This window comes from Kogia breviceps, chromosome 5, assembly GCF_026419965.1.
Source record: "Kogia breviceps isolate mKogBre1 chromosome 5, mKogBre1 haplotype 1, whole genome shotgun sequence".
NCBI lineage: Eukaryota > Metazoa > Chordata > Mammalia > Artiodactyla > Physeteridae > Kogia > Kogia breviceps.
Genome location: NC_081314.1, coordinates 45,624,585 through 45,644,166, shown reverse-complemented (window position 1 = coordinate 45,644,166; position 19,582 = coordinate 45,624,585). Strand labels below are relative to the sequence as shown.

The 19,582-nt window shown below is 39.8% G+C and overlaps 1 protein-coding gene and 1 long non-coding RNA gene across 6 annotated transcripts in view; one reads left to right on the top strand and one right to left on the bottom strand.

Moving 5' to 3' along the window:
• Positions 1-9,235, top strand: part of IFT80 (intraflagellar transport 80) — a 115,269-nt gene extending 106,034 nt beyond the window's left edge. Inside the window, exons 19-21 of one of the 5 annotated variants that reach the window (XR_010840656.1) lie at positions 1,035-1,158; positions 2,080-2,217; positions 8,667-9,111. Coding sequence is in view for 3 of the 5 variants with exons in the window: in XM_067033942.1 (XP_066890043.1) it covers positions 1,035-1,158; positions 8,667-8,777 (235 nt within the window). In the remaining 2 variants the exon portion in view is untranslated. Of the gene's footprint in view, positions 1-1,034; positions 1,159-2,079; positions 2,218-8,666 lie in introns of all 5 variants that reach the window. The other 4 variants (XR_010840657.1, XM_067033942.1, XM_067033939.1 and 1 more) reach the window with 4 other exon arrangements.
• Positions 9,236-10,557: 1,322 nt separating this feature from the next.
• Positions 10,558-16,113, bottom strand: LOC136794322 (uncharacterized). Its single transcript, XR_010840919.1, has 2 exons — positions 16,014-16,113; positions 10,558-11,269 (listed from the first exon to the last, which is right to left on the bottom strand). It is a non-coding gene; the product is annotated as an uncharacterized lncRNA (long non-coding RNA).
• Between the last annotated feature and the right edge of the window lie 3,469 nt (positions 16,114-19,582).

The window sequence follows — 19,582 nt, the reverse complement described above, 5'->3', positions numbered from 1 at the left end:
AGAGAACTTGAGAAATAATGTACTTTGGCTATTATGATGACTGTTTCCCATACTTTAAAGCAGGATAACAATGAACAGTGTAGGAGAGCTATATTCTACTAGATTGTTCCTGGCTCAGCTAATATGAGTTATGCATAGTATCATGGGCTGAGTTGCTGTCCAAAACCTACATGCAAAAATAGGCCTGGAACTGAAGAATAATCTTTTCATCTCCCTCCAAATTATCAATATATAGATTTTATGCCTTTTGTGTTATAACAGTGATTTTAGCAATTCATTTAGTTCTTGTCTGCTATTTAAATAAAATATTACCTTAAAATAACTTAGTTACATAGATAAATAGATATTAATTAAATTATAAAATTTAAATGGCTATTAACTTTTTCTAAGAATCAAATGGCAAATGGCATTTTGTCAGACTTTTATTATCCTCAAATTTTATTTTCATAATATTTTTAATTTACTGTACTACTAATAAGGATAAGTAAGGATATCAGTATTTAGTTGAATACTGAACAGAATAAATTTATTACTGACAAAAAATGGTCAAGATAGTCGAACCACTTACATTAGGGGAGTTCATTCACTTGAATTTTATTATGATTTCAATGAATTTTTCAATGAACATTTATGATACTTACACTCTGTAGTACTCACCAAAGAAAAATGAAACCCAGATCTCCCTTCAATAAATGTATAGGTTAGTGGAAGGAACAGATTCATAATAGTTAAAATACACTGTAAGCAGAGCTGAAATAATAGTATGTATAAAATGTTCTGTAGCACAGATAAGATATAATGGTCCTTTATTTCTACAAGGAGAGCTGGTCAGGGAGAAGGGATCATGTTTGGTCTGGACCCTGAAGTATAAATAGGAATTTGCAAGATGGACAAGGTAGGGAATGACGTACCTTTCATATTGAGGGATAAGTGGAGGGATCAACCTAGACTCTCCCACCCTTTCACCCCGAAACTCCACTGCCCATAGAGGCTAACACAGCAATGTGGACAATCTGTTTTCTTTCTCATTGTAGGGCACTTGAATTAGCTGTTAAATACAAAACACATGTTGATACAGTGCTTGCCTACCGTCAAAAGTTTTTGGAGACATTTGGTAAACAGGAAACTAATAAACGATACCTGCAGTATGCAGAAGGTGTAAGTATTATGCAGTATTTGATAATAATGTATATGCTTTATAAGTATGTATTATTCATCCTAATGTGACAAAATTTGAATAATTTTACCATAATCACTAACAAAAACTACTTTTTGCCTTTTGATGTTAGTCTTATTTTGACTATGTAATTATATTACTGAATATTTTTCTGGACTCTTATAGCCATGTTTTGATTAACTCAATGGCTATATTTCTGGTTTTATAATATTCAATTTTTGTCAAGGTTGTGTGCTGATATTTTTAGATAAACAGTATAAATGGCAAGGATAAAGGCTTCTAGCTCCTGAATTTTGTCTTCTACCAGCTGCCCTTTCTGCTCCAGGGGAAATACATAAGCACAGAGGGCACTGACCAGAAAATGGATACTTTGCCACTTTGCAGATTCTAGGGAGCTCAGTTGCACTTCAAAAGGTGCCTGACCTGGGTAGAGTTCACCGCCTAGAACAAAACAATGCTAACCCTTTGCCTCTCAAGTTCCTACCAGAATATAAGGTTTTATAAACCCAATTAGAAAAAAGCCATTCCAGTACATATCAGCACACAGGAGAGCCAGAACAAGGGCGTTTGTCCCAGGACCTAGAGCAGAAAAGATTGTGGCCACCTGCCCAGATCCTTCTATACTCAAATGGCAGAAATAGAGCTCACCTGTAGCCATGCAGATCCAAGAAACTTGTAATCCCAAAACAGGGCCAACCTTGCTCCCAGCTCTGTGAACTAGTTGATTCCTTTAGCGTTTTAGTCATTCATTTATTCAAAAAATGTTTATGAGTACTAACTCCAGGCTAGGCACTATGCTATGTGTTGAAAAAGATATGGCTTCTGTCTTCATGGAACTTATAGACTATGGGAGTGCTCCTCCTTGGGGATAGAATAAAATGGAATGTTCTGATTTATTGTAGGGGGCAGAATATATAAGAGGAAGCTTGGGAAGAGGAAAGAAGATGTAGACAGAAGGCACCTACTAAAGGCAACATTTGCCATATTTAGAATATTGAGTGTCATGAACCACATTTTTGGACTTCAGACCAGTTTTCAGGGTAATGAAGCCTTTGGGGCCATTCTTAGTTGTGCAGTGCAACTTTATCATCGTGATCCGGGATAGACACAAGTTGTGGGTTTCTTGGTGGAAAGGGATGTATTTTATAGAAGCTCCACAAAATTTTTTTTGTTTGATTCAGAACTGTTTACTACTGAAATGGATCCTTTGGGAGTTTGGGCTATGAGGGCTTCCCTGGGAGCTCTGAGGGCTATACTCTCAATTCACAGAATATGACAGCAGCCACCAGCACTGAGTGCTAAGCAGCCCAGAGATTCAGTAGTCACCTCATCTTTTTTGTCTCAGTTTTGAAAATATGACAGTATGTTAAAAATGAGCACCCACCTTAAATTTACTTTATTGTATAATTTTTAAGCAGATTAACACTACTCTGCTTCCTCTTCATCATCATTTCTAACAATATTATTTTCACTGTGTTCACATTAGGTGCTTTTGAGGACATAAGAAATATAGTTTTTACCCTCAAGGAAATTATATTTCAGATATTAAAAACAACATTCATATCTTCTTTTTCATTATATATGTATTCACCTATAACTAACATATGATACTTCAGTCACAAGAGTAGTAGAAATGTTCAAAGTGGGAGAATCAGAACAACACGGCTTTTTTTGGTATTTTGTTTTCTTTTCATCCTGAAACTATATAGGTTACTTTGACTCTCTATGGCACTATGTTCTAGTTTCCTACTTTTCTTCTTCACAAATGTAATTTGGAAGTTAACTAGAAATCATAAAGCAGTATTTTAAGATGAAAATTATCTTTGACTTAAAAATTATCTTAGCCAAAATTGTGATTATATAAACTCTATTTCAGAACTAAGAATTGAATAGAAAAAGATCATTCTTAAAAAGAAATTTATTCTACCTATCGGGTGAGCTCAAATGGGCTCACAACGCATAACGTGAAAGTTTATAAGAGGTGAAGTTTGACATACATTCATATTTATGAGCCCTGAAATGTTATTTGGGCCTTTCTAGTTTAAAATATGGAAATCTGAGATCCATACATGGTGTACTATCTTCTAAGAACCCCATTAGAGTCATTATACCTGCTCTTCAAGGGTGTTCAGTAAGTATTTGTAAAATAATTTATGAGTCTGGCAAATAAAGTCCACTTGACGAATACATTCAATCTACTGAATACATACTCTGTGCAGGAAGAGAAGTAGAAGAGACAGGAAATGTTTAAAGCATTATGCTAGGAGAAAGAAAAAAAGAGGGGAAAACAGGAGAGAAAATAATGAGAGATTGTTAAGTGATAGCTCATTTGCTGGGCAATTAGTTTACCTTTTATTCATTCAATATTTACTGAGCACCTCCTGCAGACAAGGTACTCTCCTTGGTGGTTGGGATATAATAGTAAACCTGGCAAACACTGACCCTCGTGAAACTTATATTCAAATGGAGGTGATAGTTAATTATACAGTTAATTGTTCATTTCAGTTGTGATAATTGCCTCGAAGGTAGTGTACATAGTGCTGTAAGACTTTATGAATGACAGGCCTGACCTGGGGTGGGGGGATCAGCAGATTTTTCTAAGCAAAGCAATTGCTATTTGAGCTGAGCTGTAAAGAATGGATAGTAAAAGCCGACTGAGGGGGCTTCCCTGGTGGCGCAGTGGTTGAGAGTCCGCCTGCCGATGCAGGGAACGCGGGTTCGTGCCCCGGTCCGGGAAAATCCCACACGCCGTGGAGCGGCTGGGCCCGTGAGCCATGGCCACTGAGCCTGTGCGTCCAGAGCCTGTGCTCCACAATGGGAGAGGCCACAACAGTGAGAAAAGCTGACTGAGGGTGTGGGGGGAGGGTGTGGCGATGGCCGTGTTCTAGGCAGAGGGAAGGCTCTGAAGTGGGAAAGAGTGACGAGCAAAAGGGAGATTGACCTGAGGGTTTCATAGGGCAAATTCGGTATATTGGATTTACGTAACTAAGATTAATGTAAAGATACTGAATGGAAGTGACATGATCATTTTTCCCTTTTAAAATCCCAGTTCCTAAGTGGAAACGGAAACTTGGAATTTTCCACCAAAGTATCCTTTTTTTCCCCTTTGGAGATTGTATACTTTGTATTTGTTAGTTTTCATTTTAAAAATTTATTTATTTATTCCACAGAATTATCTTGAGTAGGATTTTGTCAGTCAGTTAAAGGATATGATAATAGCAAATGCATGGGATCGTGAAAGAATGGTGAAGGAGTACAGAGTGTGACTGCCCTGGGTCCTCGGTACTGGGTCCTGGGTGGCTGGAATATTGATGGGACCAGACATTAAAGAGTCTTAACACTGTGATAATAGACCTTATAATGGAGGCAGTGCAAAGACTTGGAGGTTTGTAATCAAGAAAATGACCTGAAAGATAACTTCTGATGTGGAGGATGGATGGATTGGAGGTAAGGGTGGTGACTAGGAGACCAGTTAGGAGGTTACTGTAATAATCTCAGCAGGAGATGGAGACTGTAGGATTCAGGTAAGGAAAAGTAGCAGTAAAATTAATAGAACATTGTGGTTGGGGGTGGGAGGAGAGGTGGTGAGGTAAAGGCAAGACATTTGAGAACGACTTCAACATTCCTAGTGTTGGTGACTGGTAGAGGAACATGAGCATATATGAGTTTTGGACCTTTTGAGTTTGAATACATGAAAATAGGCCATTTTTTGAGTTTGAAGTCCCTGTGGGGTGGCCCCTATCTAGGCAGAGATGTCTAGTGGGCAGTTGGAAATACCGATGTGAACATCAAAGGGTGTTGATAAAGGAAGAATCAGGGCTAGATAGATAAATTTATGGTCATGATCATTTAGGAATAGTTGAAGCTATGAGAGTTGAGGAGATCTCCTAGGGAAAGTATGAAAAAGCTGTGGTTGGAACCCTAGTGAATACTAACAGTGAAGAGATTACTGAGGGGAAGGATATAGGAGAAAAAGGAAAAGAAAAAAAAAAAACTGAGGACATTTAGAAAGGAGAGCAGAAACCAGAAGAGAACGATATTGTACTGAGAGAGAGATTTCAAAGAGCGGTGGTCAGCAAGGTCCATGGGATGCTCCTACATCGGGACCTTTTTCTTCCCTCTGTCTGTTAGTTTGCTCTTCCCCAGATACACCCAGAGAGTCACTCACTCATCATCAGGTTCTTCCCCAGATACACCCAGAGAGTCACTCACTCATCATCAGGTTCTCAGGGAGGCCTTCTCTGATCACTCTGTTTGAAATACAACACCCATCCCCCCCAACTCCACCCCAGCGCTATGTCCCTCCACTGTTTCCAAAACTCTTACCACTGTTACTTGTCTTTGTTTATCCTTCTATGAAGACAGTGATTTTTATCTTTTTGTTCACTGCTAAATCCTTGCTCCTAGAGCAATCCTGGGCATAGAGTGAGCGTTAAATTTTCTAAATTTTCGTTGAATGAGCAATTGAGTCGTATAGAGAAGGTGTATAGGATGAGGGATTAAAACACTAACCGTGGCGTTAGTGGAAAGCTTCTGAGGTGTAGTGGGAACACAGTCATATTACAGTGGTCTGGGGAGAGGATAGAGTCAGGAATGAAAAGAAGAATGAAGGTGGTAGCTTGTAGGGAGACAGAATAGAGAGGGAAAGATGATGAGGGGCAGCCCGTGAAGAGAAGGAAATTGAAATATGTAGGTAATAATTGAAGGCCGATGTCCTAGAGGAGTCAAAGAAGACGAGATCAGGGACTTATGTGAAGAGGTTGCCCTGAGACAGAAGGGAACGAGATTAAGGATGGATACCCTACTTTTATGAAAGGAAGGAAATTAAGTGAATTCACGCCTGATGGCCACTACATTCTCTGTAAAGTAGGAAGCTGATTTTTGGCTGAGAGTAAGAGAGATGGGGTAGAGGATGGAGAGCCATTTGCTATGATTTTAAAATTATTATTATGTGAATAAGAAGAATTGACCAACTAGGGACTAGAATAAGAAGTGCCAAATAGTATTAACACTCCCTAGACTAGAAAAGGATGTGTTTTAGTGTAGAAGTCACTTGACAGCTGTCATGAGTACATCCTTATCTAAAACTCACTATTAAAAATACTCTATTCCAGAGACTAAATTATTGGGAGAACATTGTTCTAAAACTGGACAAATGCCAGAGTGAAAGTGAAACATTTATTTTCAGTAGGATAGCTGTCAACTGACATCCTAAATTGTACTATAACAAGTAACTAATATAGATGTCATCAATCTGCTTGATGCACTTCTGGTGCAGCTGAGCAACAGTTGTTTAGTGTATCATCAATATATGGTTTTATTGTGATTGATTTGAAAAACATATGTAAGTCAATTTAAGCCTGGAAGAAGGCCAAGGCATTCATCAAGTTTTGTCTTTCTCTTTGCAAATGTTTTCTTAGATGAGTTGTTTTGCCATTTAAAAAACATCAAGTTCTGGGCTTCCCTTGTGGTCCAGTGGTTGAGAATCTGCCTGCTAATGCAGGGGACACGGGTTCAAGCCCTGGTCTGGGAGGATCCCACATGCCGCAGAGCAACTAGGCCCGTGAGCCACAACTACTGATCCTGCGCGTCTGGAGCCTGTGCTCTGCAACAAGAGATGCCGCGATAGTGAGAGGCCCGCGCACCGCGATGAAGAGTGGTCCCCGCTTGCCACAACTAGAGAAAGCCCTAGCACAGAAACAAAGACCCAACACAGCCAAAATAAATAACTAAATAAATAAACTCCTACCCCCAACATCTTCTTAAAAAAACAAAACAAAACAAAACATCAATTTCTGACCTGATTGAAAAATGAGTCTTCCAAATAACCTAACATTTGCTCTGCCTTTCCATAAGCTGTCACTTGCATCTGAGCACAGACATTTGTCTTCTGTGAGTAAGAGGGATTCTTGTAATTCATCAATTTTATGTATTATAGACAAGTATATGGAATGATTATCTAAAAAATATCCACAAATTACTTCACAGAAATTTAGAGAAAGGATATTGGAATAAAAAAGAACCAAATACTTAATTCTACCTACTTCCAACACAAAATAAAAGAGGCATGAAGTCCTGTTAAGGTTAAATTAGTCTCAGTTACTTTAGGTAAATCTGTTCAGGCAGCAAGTAGTAACGCAGCCTGCTTTAATACTGCTTATTCTACTCAGCTCCCCTACATGGAGGTGAAAACCTATTCACTTTTGGCTCAGTCTCAGGAGTTTGGGTTTATTTCAAAGTAAATCAGAGTTAGTTTTAGGTAGGACCCAGTTTTTCCCAGGTCTTGCCTGAGAGCACACACATTCCTTAATTAGTGATCTCCAAACTTTTAAAAATAGTAGAAGGTTTTTTCCTAAATAGTTTATTCAGAGCAGAGTCCATTTCTAACACTATGTCTGTTGATTTAGGGGAGGGGCAGGGCTGGATTTTGGGGGGTCTGGTGGTTGGCTGAAAATAGATAAAAATATTATCACTTTTCAGTTATTCTTTTTATGTATCTTTCAGCCTTGCTTTCCCACTACTTCCTCTAATATCTTTTCATCATTTTCTTTTTTTTCATAAATTTATTTATTTTATTTATTTATTTTTGGCTGCGTTGGGTCTTCGTTGCTGTGCGTGGGCTTTCTCTAGTTGCGGCGAGCAGGGGCCACTCTTTGTTGTGGTGTGTGGGCTTCTCATTGCAGTGGCTTCTCTTGTTGCAGAGCACGGGCTCTAGGCACACGGGCTTCAGTAGTTGTGGCATACAGGCTCAGTAGTTGTGTCGTGGGCTCTAGAGCACAGGCTTGGTAGTTGTGGTGCATGGGCTTAGTAGCTCCGTGGTATGTGGGAACTTCCCGGACCAGGGTTTGAACCCATGTCCCCTGCATTGGCAGGCGGATTCTTAACCACTGCGCCACCAGGGAAGCCCTCATCATTTTCTTACCACCAAGTCTTCATATTATTTTAAGAGTTGTGAAGGAGCCCCTTTTGCAGAGTATGCTCTGGGAAAGCAGATGCTCCCCTATCTTTCTCCATAGGTAGGCTCCTAATGGAAACATCAGTATAAAAGCGGTGAAGAGTTGACCCATTTGAAACATGGCCTACTGTTTCAAGAATGGAGCCCTGTCCATTCTCCCTCTTGTCTGGAGGAGAGCAGTCTATCTTCACTCGCTCCTACCCCCTCGAACCTGAGGTACTGAAGCAGAATCCTAAGGCTCCATGGGACAGTTTAGATGTGCCTTTTATAAATAGCTACAACTGGATTTTGGTCTTTGGCATCACAATGAGAGTCTTTGCTTTTTATTGTGATAATTGTTCTATTAGGTCTTATTCTTAACGGTATTTCATTTTGGGGGGAGCATTATCTCTTCTTAACTTTTCTTTCCTGCCCTCTTTTTTCTCTAATGTTTTGGAAGTCATGTGTTCTGTTTTTGTTTACTCTTACTTACTTTGCATTAAACAAAAATGTCTTATACTATATATGCATGTTTCTTCTTTTCTTCTACTTCAGCTCGAAATAGATTGGGAGAAAATCAAAGCCAAAATTGAGATGGAAATTACTAAAGAACAAGAGCGATCCTCAAGCAGCCAGCCCAGCAAGAATATTGGTCTTAAGCACTAAATGCCATGCTTACCTTTAAGAAGTTTTACCTTTTGAAACTGATTCTGATTAACCAAGGATAAGCTTGTTTTCCTTGCTTAAAAAAAGGCAGAATCTCTAAGTATAAGCACTTGCTGTGTATTTAATACCAAAAGGATAGTCAGAAAGACTAAGCACAAAATAATTGATGTAATTTCATCTTTTATATTTTTGGTCCAATAATTAGCAAAACATCCTATATATTTATGATGCATCTATGTAGTATTGCTTACATTCCAGTTTTCTGTCCATTATTTTATCCCTGAATCTTCAGTATGAACAATATTAATGCTGATAATAAAACACTGGACTCTTTAAAATGTATGTCATCATTAATTTCTATTTGATCTCAATTGTAAAGTGCTCCAAAAGTTTATTTATACAACAAAAAATGAAGCTTGACTTATGAAAGTATAAAATAATACATATACTTGTAAACCAATGTTCATAGCAGCATTATTCACAATAGCAAAATGGTGGGCAAAAAAAGACGGCCATCAGCAGATGAATGGATAAATAATATGTGGTATTTACACACAGTGGAATATTATCCAGCCTCTAAAGAGAATGAAATTCTGATATGTGCTACAACATGGATGAACCTTGAAAATACTATGCTAAGTGAAATAAGCCAGACACAAAAGGTCACACATTGTATGATCCCACTAACATGAGATACCAAAAATAGGCGAGTTCACTGAGTCAGAAAGGCGAATGAATAGTAGTTGCCAGGGACTGTGGGAGGGAAAATTGGGGAGCTATTGTTTAATAAGTTCAGAATTCCAGTCTGGCATGAATGAGTTGTGGAAATGTATAGTGGTGATGGTTGCCCAACATTGGAAATGTACTTAACGCCACTGAATTGTACACTTGAAAATGGTAAATTTTGTTATATATATTTACCATAATTTTAGAAATATATCTAGAATGGGCAAGAAATATTTTCCTCATTCCTCTTCTGACTTGAGAATGTTTAGGCACTAGGCCCTAGAGTCTGAATTTGTGAAAATCTCCTTAAATGATCAATCTGTTTGACTAGCCTTAATTCAGTATGTCCTAAAACTATTATTACCACAATGCTTTTTAACATTGACACAAATAATCCTTAGAAATTCTTCCATGAAGCCATTTTTGGAAATGGTATATTATAGAGTGGGCATAGGCATATGCATGGGAAAGTGATTACCTCTCTCACCCCCACTTTAATTAATATATCTAGTTTTTTTTTTTTAATGAAAGTGTTCCTATCTTTTCAACATATTCCTTTTTCTTTCTGGAATGTTGGAATGTTCTGTTCTTCATCCAGATGTCGGGTACAAAGGTGTGTCAGTTTGTGAAATATGATTGAGCAGTTTACTTGTAAGTTGTACTTATACATTTATATATGTTTTCTATATTATGTTATATGACAATAGAAAGTTTTTAAAAAGATGGTCAAAAGAGTAAACTTTATATTATGTTTATTTTACTACAATTTAAAAACTCAAAAAATGTAATGAAATGTGTCTGCATTCTACCAATTCTCTGATACCCAGCTAGGTGCCCTACCATTCAATTCAATTCTGACACTACCCAGAGTTAGTGTATGTCGCACAAGTTAAAGGGCAAAATCCTCAGCTAGACTGCCCTTATTTCAGTTGCCAGTCGCTAGTGGGGACCCCAGGGTACCCAAATCTCTCCGACTTGGCTCCAAATTTGTGGGTTCTTACCACCCCCCTTTAGGTTCGATAATTCACTAGAATGACTCACCAAACTCACTGAAACATTTTCTATTACAATTTTATTGTAAAAGATAGAACTTAGGAAGAGCCAAATGGAAGAGATGCATAGAGCAAGGTCTAGGAGGAAGGAGAGATCTGGGGGAAAGTGGGAGACACAGAGCTTCCATGCCGTCTCTTCCTCGTGGAACCCCGGCACGTCATCCTCCCAGCACATCAATATGTTCCCCAACTAGGAGGCTCCCCCAGGACTTGCTGTCCTGAATTTTGTATCAAGAGTTTTATTATGTAGGCACAGTTGATTAAATCACTGGCTATGCGATTGAACTCAATGGCCAGCTCCCTTCCTCTCCCTGGAGGTCAGGTGGCTAAAAGTTGTAGCCCTCTAATCATGTGGGGACCAGCCCTCATCCTGAAGTTCTCTAGCCACCCCCACTCATTAGCATAACAAAGATACTCCTCTCACTCTGGAAATTCCCAGGGTTTAGGAAGCTCTTTACCAGCCCCCCTCCCCAAGACCAGATACATCCTTTATATATCATAGGCTACTCCCTGGTCTTTGATCATGGGATCTTTTATAGCAAAAGGAACATACCTGACTGAGCATAACAGATACAGCAACACTTGGAGGAGTCAATGTGGAGTAAGGATAGGAAGCTATTAAACTCAATTTCCCAATACATTTGATGATCAATATTGGCATTGTCTTTCCAATAATGCCAGTGTTATAGCACGTCACATTATGGTAGATGTAACCTGAAAAATAAGAATCAAAGATACTGTCACATTTACTGAAGTCTCATCCAGTCTCAGATAATCAGCCCAATCCATCGTCATATCATATGATGGGATGTCTCAGGGTTTCCATTCGATCTTGTCAGGTTCAAAAGCAGGAGTGGTCTCAGCAATATATGACTTCACACTTTCAGGCATTTGGTATAATTGGACTTAAGAGACAATATCATTTCTTGCTCTGAGCTTCCTTCCAAGCATGACCATTGGAATTCTCTCATTGCATAACTCAGTTATTATTCATTTACCCTTGGCTACTTACTATTTCTTCTGTTTGCACCCAAACCTTTTCACCTTGGAAGGAACATTAGGTTCAGCCACTGTGCTGGTCTAGATCACAGGCAGCAGTAAGAGTCTAGCCAAGTGCCTTCCACTCCCATCCAGGTAAGATAGGGTTACATAGATACAGAGTTAGTGGGCTGTTTCTTCCAATAGGCAATGAAACTGTATTCACTGTTAGCCCCAGTATTGCCCGATGGACCGAAAGCACAACCCACCCCGTCAGGCCCTTAGGAACTCTGACATAAAGGATCTTGTTGCTCAGGAGTCATCCCTGCTTCCAGCAAAGTAGTTGCATCCTTGGTCCAGGGACCACTGCCTGGACCAAGTAGGAAGAAGAAAGGTAAGGTGATACGGGAAAGAGAGAAAACAGTAGAGTTGTCACACCAGCATCCTCACCCACCCCCTCATCCCCACATTCAGAAAAGCAGAAGAATTTGTCCAGTGAGGACAGTCCCTCAGCCCCGCTCATGTTAACTGTAAGCACACATTCGTGAGAACATGTAAACCAGCCTTTCATGCCTCTCTCTCCTCCCATTTTTTTTTTTTTTTTTTTTTTATAAATGTCTGTTTTTTTGGTTGTTTCTTTGGTTTTTTTCTTGTTTGGCTGTGCTCCTCAGCTTGTGGGATCTTAGTTCTCCAATCAGGGATCGAACCCGGGCCCCTGTGAGTGAAAGTGCCAAGTCTTAACCACTGGACAGCCAGGGAATTCCCTATCTCCCCCCTTTTAGACAATCAATGTTTTGATTGCTCATTCTAATTCTTTACCAAACTGTTACTCTGAGGAAGACATCTCTCTGCCCGTTGTTGGACACAATGGTCTGTAAATAGCGTTCCTTGGTCTGAAGAAATGTGACGCAGTGGTCCAAATCAGTGCAATATCTTCTGTTCCAGTTCTTTTGCAGTACTCCGATCATTTGCATCTACCCCTGGGTAAGCAAAGCCCAGTCCAGGGTCAGAGTTATTCTTGTCAGGATCCACTTGCCATCCCCCAGGGCTACCGACGTCAGCCTGACTTGCCAGCTCTGGGCAAGGACTCCCCCTTGGGAATCTGCCCCAGAGCCAGCTGTAGTCTCTGTGTCTCTTGTTGGCAGACAGAACAGTTCTTGCTGGCGTTTTGTGACTCAGAGGGTACCAGAGGAATACGTCTAGGTTGAGCCCATCTCGGCATTGCTGCAGCCCACCCCCCAGTGTCCACCCGTTTCACAGACCCAGGTGGCTACATCAAGTGAGCACACTAGGGTATGTGTTTGTCGATTCTAACCGCCTTCTGATGCAGGAAGGGGGTTCTTCTGATGGCATTGACATGGCCTACTTTAATGCATCCCTCAAATTCCTATAATGATTTCCATAGAGTCATGCCCTGTTTCCACTGGCCTCCCAATAGGCCAATCTTCCATTGCCCTTCTGCCTGACCACGTGGCCAGGTCATTGGCCACTGCCTATGAGTAGGTAAAGATCCAAACATAAGGGTAAACAGCATGCAGTGCAGTTCACCAAGCTGACCTGTTTTCATCTTTTTCCATCAGAGTGGTGGCCTTCCAAACAGAATGTTGTCTGTCCATGTTGAAACTGCCATCCATAAACCAAGCAGCTCTTTGTTGGTCATTTGAAAGATGTTTATAGGGCACTGTCCAAGTGATCATAGAATCTGGCAGCTCCTCACATGGTTCCAAAGTCAGTCCTGGAGAAGAGAGTCTACCCACTCGTGGATACACTTCATTCCCCCGTAGCATGTTCCTGTACAAACCATGTCTATTTTATTATAGAACTCTTCTGGGCACTGCCTTCTTCATTAGAGCATTTCTCTGACATCACCAGACATCATGGGTATTTCAGGTTGCAAGATTATTTTATGCCTTTCAGTCACATGGGCATTTCCAGTTAATGTCTTGTAGCAAGTTAGTAATTGCCCCTCAAATGGAAATTTTCTAGTCCACAATTCCAGTAGTCATTGCTGGAGGTGCTTACAGGCTTTTGCCATAAACCACAGTTACACCCCACACACAGCTATTGTACAGAGGATTTGTCCAGACAAGCACTCCAGCTTCTATAAAGTGTGGGCTTGGGCAATCTTATTCATTCCCATTTAGCATGTGACCTGAAGGAAGGATTTACATGCCTTCTGTTTCACAATGCTACGTAGGGGAAATATTCCCCAGTCAGATGCAAAATCCATCCCCATAATACATTCAGGCAAAAAAGTCATAACCACTTCATATAAACTCGTTCATCTGATGGGATTAAACTATTGCATTTTGATATCCTCTCAATATACTTTGCCTCCCATTAGAACTTTACCAACAGATTTTGGTACTATAGCGCACAGGGCTCCCAGGTCAAGCATCCCCGAAACCTCCCCACCTTCTAACCATTTTACTCACGTGCATAAGGCTTTTGGTCCCCAGTGAAGGGTTGAGCCAAGGGACTGAGGCCCTTTCATCAATCTTTATCTTGATTAATCTCCCTATTACTTCAGGTATTTTCAGGATGAGTTCCTCATTGTAATCTTTGCCTTGCAGTTTTAAAAATCCCTCCAAATTGTGAAAAATAAAGCAGGCTTTGGGAGGACCTTTAATGTTGAAGGTCTAGCAGGAGGTCCTCCCAAATTTCAGTAGTGCTGTATTAAGACTTTTGTTTCAAGTCCATCTATGTCCATTTTATTCTTCCCATTTCTTAATAACCATGAAAAGATTTCCACCCCACTCGAGTGTTTCCACCCCACTGGAGTGAGTTCCTCGATTCTCCCATCTATCTCTCCCACTTTCTTTAATGTTTTTTTTTTTTTTTTTTTTTTTTTTTGCGTTACGTGGGCCTCTCACTGTTGTGGCCTTTCCCGTAGCGGAGCACAGGCTCCGGACGCGCAGGCTCAACGGCCATGGCTCACGGGCCCAGCCGCTCCGCGACATGTGGGATCTTCCCGGACCGGGGCACGAACCCGCGTCCTCTGCATCGGCAGGCGGACTCTCAACCACTGCGCCACCAGGAAAGCCCCTCTTTAATGTTTTTGGTATTTGTAAGACGCACGTGAGCAAGCTGAGGAAGCACATCTGATAAGGCTTCTCAGACTGTTGTTCAGTTTTGCAGCAGTAAGATGACAGGCAGTGCCCATGGAAAAGGGGCCCCCTTAATCACAGCATTTACCATGATGTGGGTGGAAGAATAGTCCCATCATCACAAAGCCAGTTCCACACAGTTTGTATGTAAAGCATTTCAGCTGCTTTACCTGGGGTATTCTACTTGGCATTTATTTGGGAAGATGGAAAGTCCTCCTTTTCAGGGTGAACACACTTTACAGCAGTTTTATTTAGTCCACTAGTCTGGCTGTTCGCTTGAGAATAGCCTCTGCTGTGGGTCTGCGTCATGTATAGCCATCTATGACTGTCCCATACCGAGCTGTGGGTCCTGTATCCACCCAAATGTGCTTCTTCACTCTGCAGTATTCAAAACCAAAGATCCCGCCCCTAAATTTATCACTCTCACAATCTGTTTTAGCAAAGCTTCTGCAGGGAGCCGATGATAACTATCCACAAAACGAGAAAACTCCTTCCCACCGTACCTTCAAATTTCAATAGTTTCTTGGTTTTGCCCTCCCGCTACATGGGCTACTTTCTTGGTGACCAGAGGTCTTGGAGGTACTTTCCATTGTCCCACCATAATTTTTCCTTTGGGGGCAGATTTGAGGCTAGTGACCATAGTCCTGAGCTTGGTTCTCAATCAAGATTCACCCCAGCATTCTCTTTTACTCTCATTTTAGCTGTTACAGATAACAATACCCAAGAGATTGTATGTTTAGTATATTTCTTATTTTGCCTTTCCTTAAGTATCCACGTGTTTAGCATTAAATTCTGGAATGTAATTCTAGAATGTAATAGAGATTAAGTAATATTTACAATGTGCTAGAGAATTAAATTAGAATTTTTATATACCCATAATAGTAGAATCTGCTGCCAATTTTCCTGTGTCTTCTCCCCTGCCTTTCAATCTCTGCCATTAACATAATATTAATTTCTCTTCGTTTTCTGTGTTTTTAATGTAGATGAAAATATGCACAATGAAATGCACAAAATGTAATTTTTTTCTCTACCTGCTACCTGTTCTGATTAGCTATCTGTGTCACAAAATGTAATCCTAAAAAGGATTATATGAATGGATTCAGGACTATAATGAATTTGTCTTTGACTTAAGAGAAAATACTAGATAGTATTTGCAATGAAACTAAAATTTTTATCTTTTAAGTCCAGTGACATTATTCAGTCAAAACTGTTAGAAAATAGTTATAATTTTAAAATTGTAATTAAGTCAACACAATTCCTTTTTGTGACACTTGTCTCCCCAGAATCAAAATCTTTTTTCCCCATTCTTGATGACTACCTGCATTTCAAATGGCAAAATTCATTTATTAAACAAACCACTCTTGAGTATTTACTGTGGCCTGGGCACTGTTCTAGGTGACAGAGGCCTTGTAACGAGCAAAACAGAGAAATACTCCTGCCCTCTGGTGAAACTGACATTTTGATGGGAAGGAGACAGACCGTAAGCAAATAAGCAAAAAACATACAGTATTTTAGATATAAATGAGTAGAAACAAAGCACAAAGGAGATAAAAATGATGGGGGGGGGGCGGGGATGTGATTTTCAATAAGAGTGTATGAGACAGTGTCACTGAGAAGGTGCAATCTGCACAAACACTACAGGGAAAGTGATGCTCAATTTCGATTTCTGCTAAATAACATACAGGAAAATCACCAAATAAAATTCCTATTAAATGAGCTTATGTCATCGCTCTTTAACCCAATTTAAAATGTGCTCATCGACAAAAGTAGTTCTACATGTTTTGACATTAATAGTCATCGTCGTGCAGAATATGGCTTACTTGTGAATAGAATTTATTTACGTAGTCATAATAATGTAAACACTGAATATTTATCTAACCAAATTATATTATTCAGGTCCACAATCCCATATCTGAAACCCTTGGGCCAAATGTTTCAGAATTCAAATTTGTTTACAAAATATAGTGGATATTAATTTTTTTCTTTTTTTTGGTAATACAGCTCATAGATCATTTATTACAGAACAACCCCAGAAGGGTCTCAGCTAACACTTCCTAATCAAACATATTACTATTTCTGCAGTGCAGCATAGGACATTTACATTAAACAATATGAATAAAGATTAGAAGTAGTTTCTCACCAGGTTTTGCTGCCAAATGAGTTCAGTTTGGGTCAATTATGAAACATTATTTGGATTTAGAATTGTGGAATGAGATCGTTGATTTGTTTTGGAGGGATTGGATGGGGATGGACGAAAGGTTGAAAAAAGAACTAAATCTTCATTTTTCATAGTGGAAAGGCAATAGATAATGCTTTAAAAAAAACCCAAATCAGGAAATAATAAACATTTTATTTAGTGAGATTGCAGTAAAAACTAAAAGAGCCAGTTAAAAGGGCTGAAAGTGGTTGCTTTTGGGGAGAGGGAGATTGAGAAGGAGTCCATTCCCACTGTTTTTCACAACAAGCCTCAGAGAGCTATTTGCTTACTTAAATATGTGCATGTATCGCTTTGGTTAAAACAAAAATTGACTCTTAAAAAGTGACTGAGTGGAAAAAAATATGCAAACCACATATCTGACAAAGGACTTGCACTAGAATATATAAAGAACTGTCAAATCCGAACAGTAAAAAACAATCCAATTAGAAAATGGGCAAGAGACACGAACAGACATTTTACCAAAGAGGATATGCAGATGGCAAATTATGCACTTGAAAAGACGTTCAACATCTTAGCCAGTAGCGAAATGCAAATTAAAGCTACAACAATCAGAATAGCTAAAATAGAAATTGGTGATAACACCAAATGCTGGCAAGGATGCAGACAAACTGGATCACTCATATATTGCCCATGGGAATATAAAAATGGTATAGCCACTAATGAAAGGAGTATGGCAGTTTCTTGCAAAACTAAATATGTACCAACCGTACGACTCTAGTTGCGGCGAGCGGGGGCTACTTACTCTTTCTCATTGCGGTGGCTTCTCTTGTTGCGGAGCATGGGCTCTAGAGTGCAGGCTCCGTAGTTGTGGCGCACGGACTTAGTTGCTCTGAGGCATGTGGCATCTTTCTGGACCAAGTCTCGAACCCGTGTCCCCTGCATTGGCAGGCGGATTCTTAACCACTGTGCCACCAGGGAAGTCCCTGTGGTACATTTATATCATGGAAAACTATTCAGTTGTTAAAAGAAAACTAATGCTACACACAACTTGAGTAGATCTCTAGAGAATTATGCTAGGTGAAAAAAAATCTCAAAAGGTTATATACTGTATGCTTCCATTTATATAACATTCTTGAAATAACAAAATACAGATATGCAGAACAGATTAACAGATGCCAGGGGTTAAGGATTAGTGAGAGGGAGGGGGGTGTGGCTATAGGGCTATAAAGGGTGGCGCCAGAAATCTCTGAGATGATGGCACAGTTCTGTATCTTGATTGTAGTGGTGGTTACACGAAGCCACACATGTGATAAAATTGCATTGAAACAAAAACATTAAGCGCAAAATAGTACTATATATATATTTACTATGAATACATCTATGTGTAGTAAAAATACACAGAAAATATTCTGAAAAGATATTGGAGGAGTGAGCTGGGAATTGAGAGAGCAGGGGTGTTAGAGGGGACTTTGCCATAATGTTTTCTTTTCTTTTTTAAAAAAGAACATGTATTTGTTATTACTGGAGTAACTGAAAATTTAAGCAAAAAATGCTGGAAGTTTCTATACATTTGTTGGCATATCTCAGTGTAATGGCATAAAAGATGGATTTTAAAACTGAATTTCTGGGGCTTCCCTGGTGGCGCAGTGGTTGAGAGTCCGCCTGCCGATGCAGGGGACACGGGTTCGTGCCCCGGTCTGGGAGGATCCCACATGCCGTGGAGCGGCTGGGCCCGTGAGCCATGGCCGCTGAGCCTGAGCGTCCGGAGCCTGTGCTCTGCAACAGGGAGAGGCCATAGCAGTGAGAGGCCCGCGTACCGCAAAAGAAAAAAAAAAACCCCAAAAACAAAAAACCCTGAATTTCTGGGAATTCCCTGGTGGTCCAGTGGTTAAGACTTGGTGCTTTCATGGCCGGAGCCCGGGTTGGATCCCTGGTTGAGGGAATATGATTCCACAAGCCACGTGGCGAGGCCAAAAAATAAAAATATATTTTTTAAAAACCTGAATTTTCTCCAGTGTGTGTGTGTTTATATTATTTTATTGCTAGTTCTTTTCACTGAATGACATATATCATAAACATATGCCCATATTAATACATGTCTTATCACATCATTTTAAAGGTTGAAGAATATCTCTTTGTATGAATGGAGCATAATTTATTTAATTGGTGTCCTACTATTGGATAATTAGGTAATTTTCAATACTTCACCATTAGACCAGTGCTTTGATGGATATCTCTGTAATCCTATTTTGCACATGGCCTTGATAGTTTCCATGGGATAGATTCCCAGTGGGGGAACTGCCAAATCAAAGCTATGTACATTTTAGGGCTTTTGATGAGTACTAAAGGTCTGCTTCTGACATATTCTGGAATTCAGAGGTGCCTCAAAGCTCAGTGAAGAAAACTGTTTTCATGGCTGCCAAGTCAACAAGTCAACCTTGACCTTTCCTCTCTCTCAAATCCATTCACAGTGGTAACACCAACCACCTCATATATAGTCTTCAGTGGGTGCCAGACTCTAAGAGCTTTACCCTCTGATGTACTACTTTTAGCTTCCTTTTCAGAAGTAGAAATCGAGGGACAGAGAGGTTAAGCAATTCAGTTGAATACACAGCCCTAATAAACTTTGGATCTGGGGTCAGAAGCCTCGAGAACCTGGTCCTAGAATCTAAGCCACCCACTGCTTCTTGGGAAATGCTTTTTTTCCCCAATTGAAATATATTAACATATAACATTGTATTAGGTTTAGGTGTACAGCATAATGCTTTGACATCTGTATATATT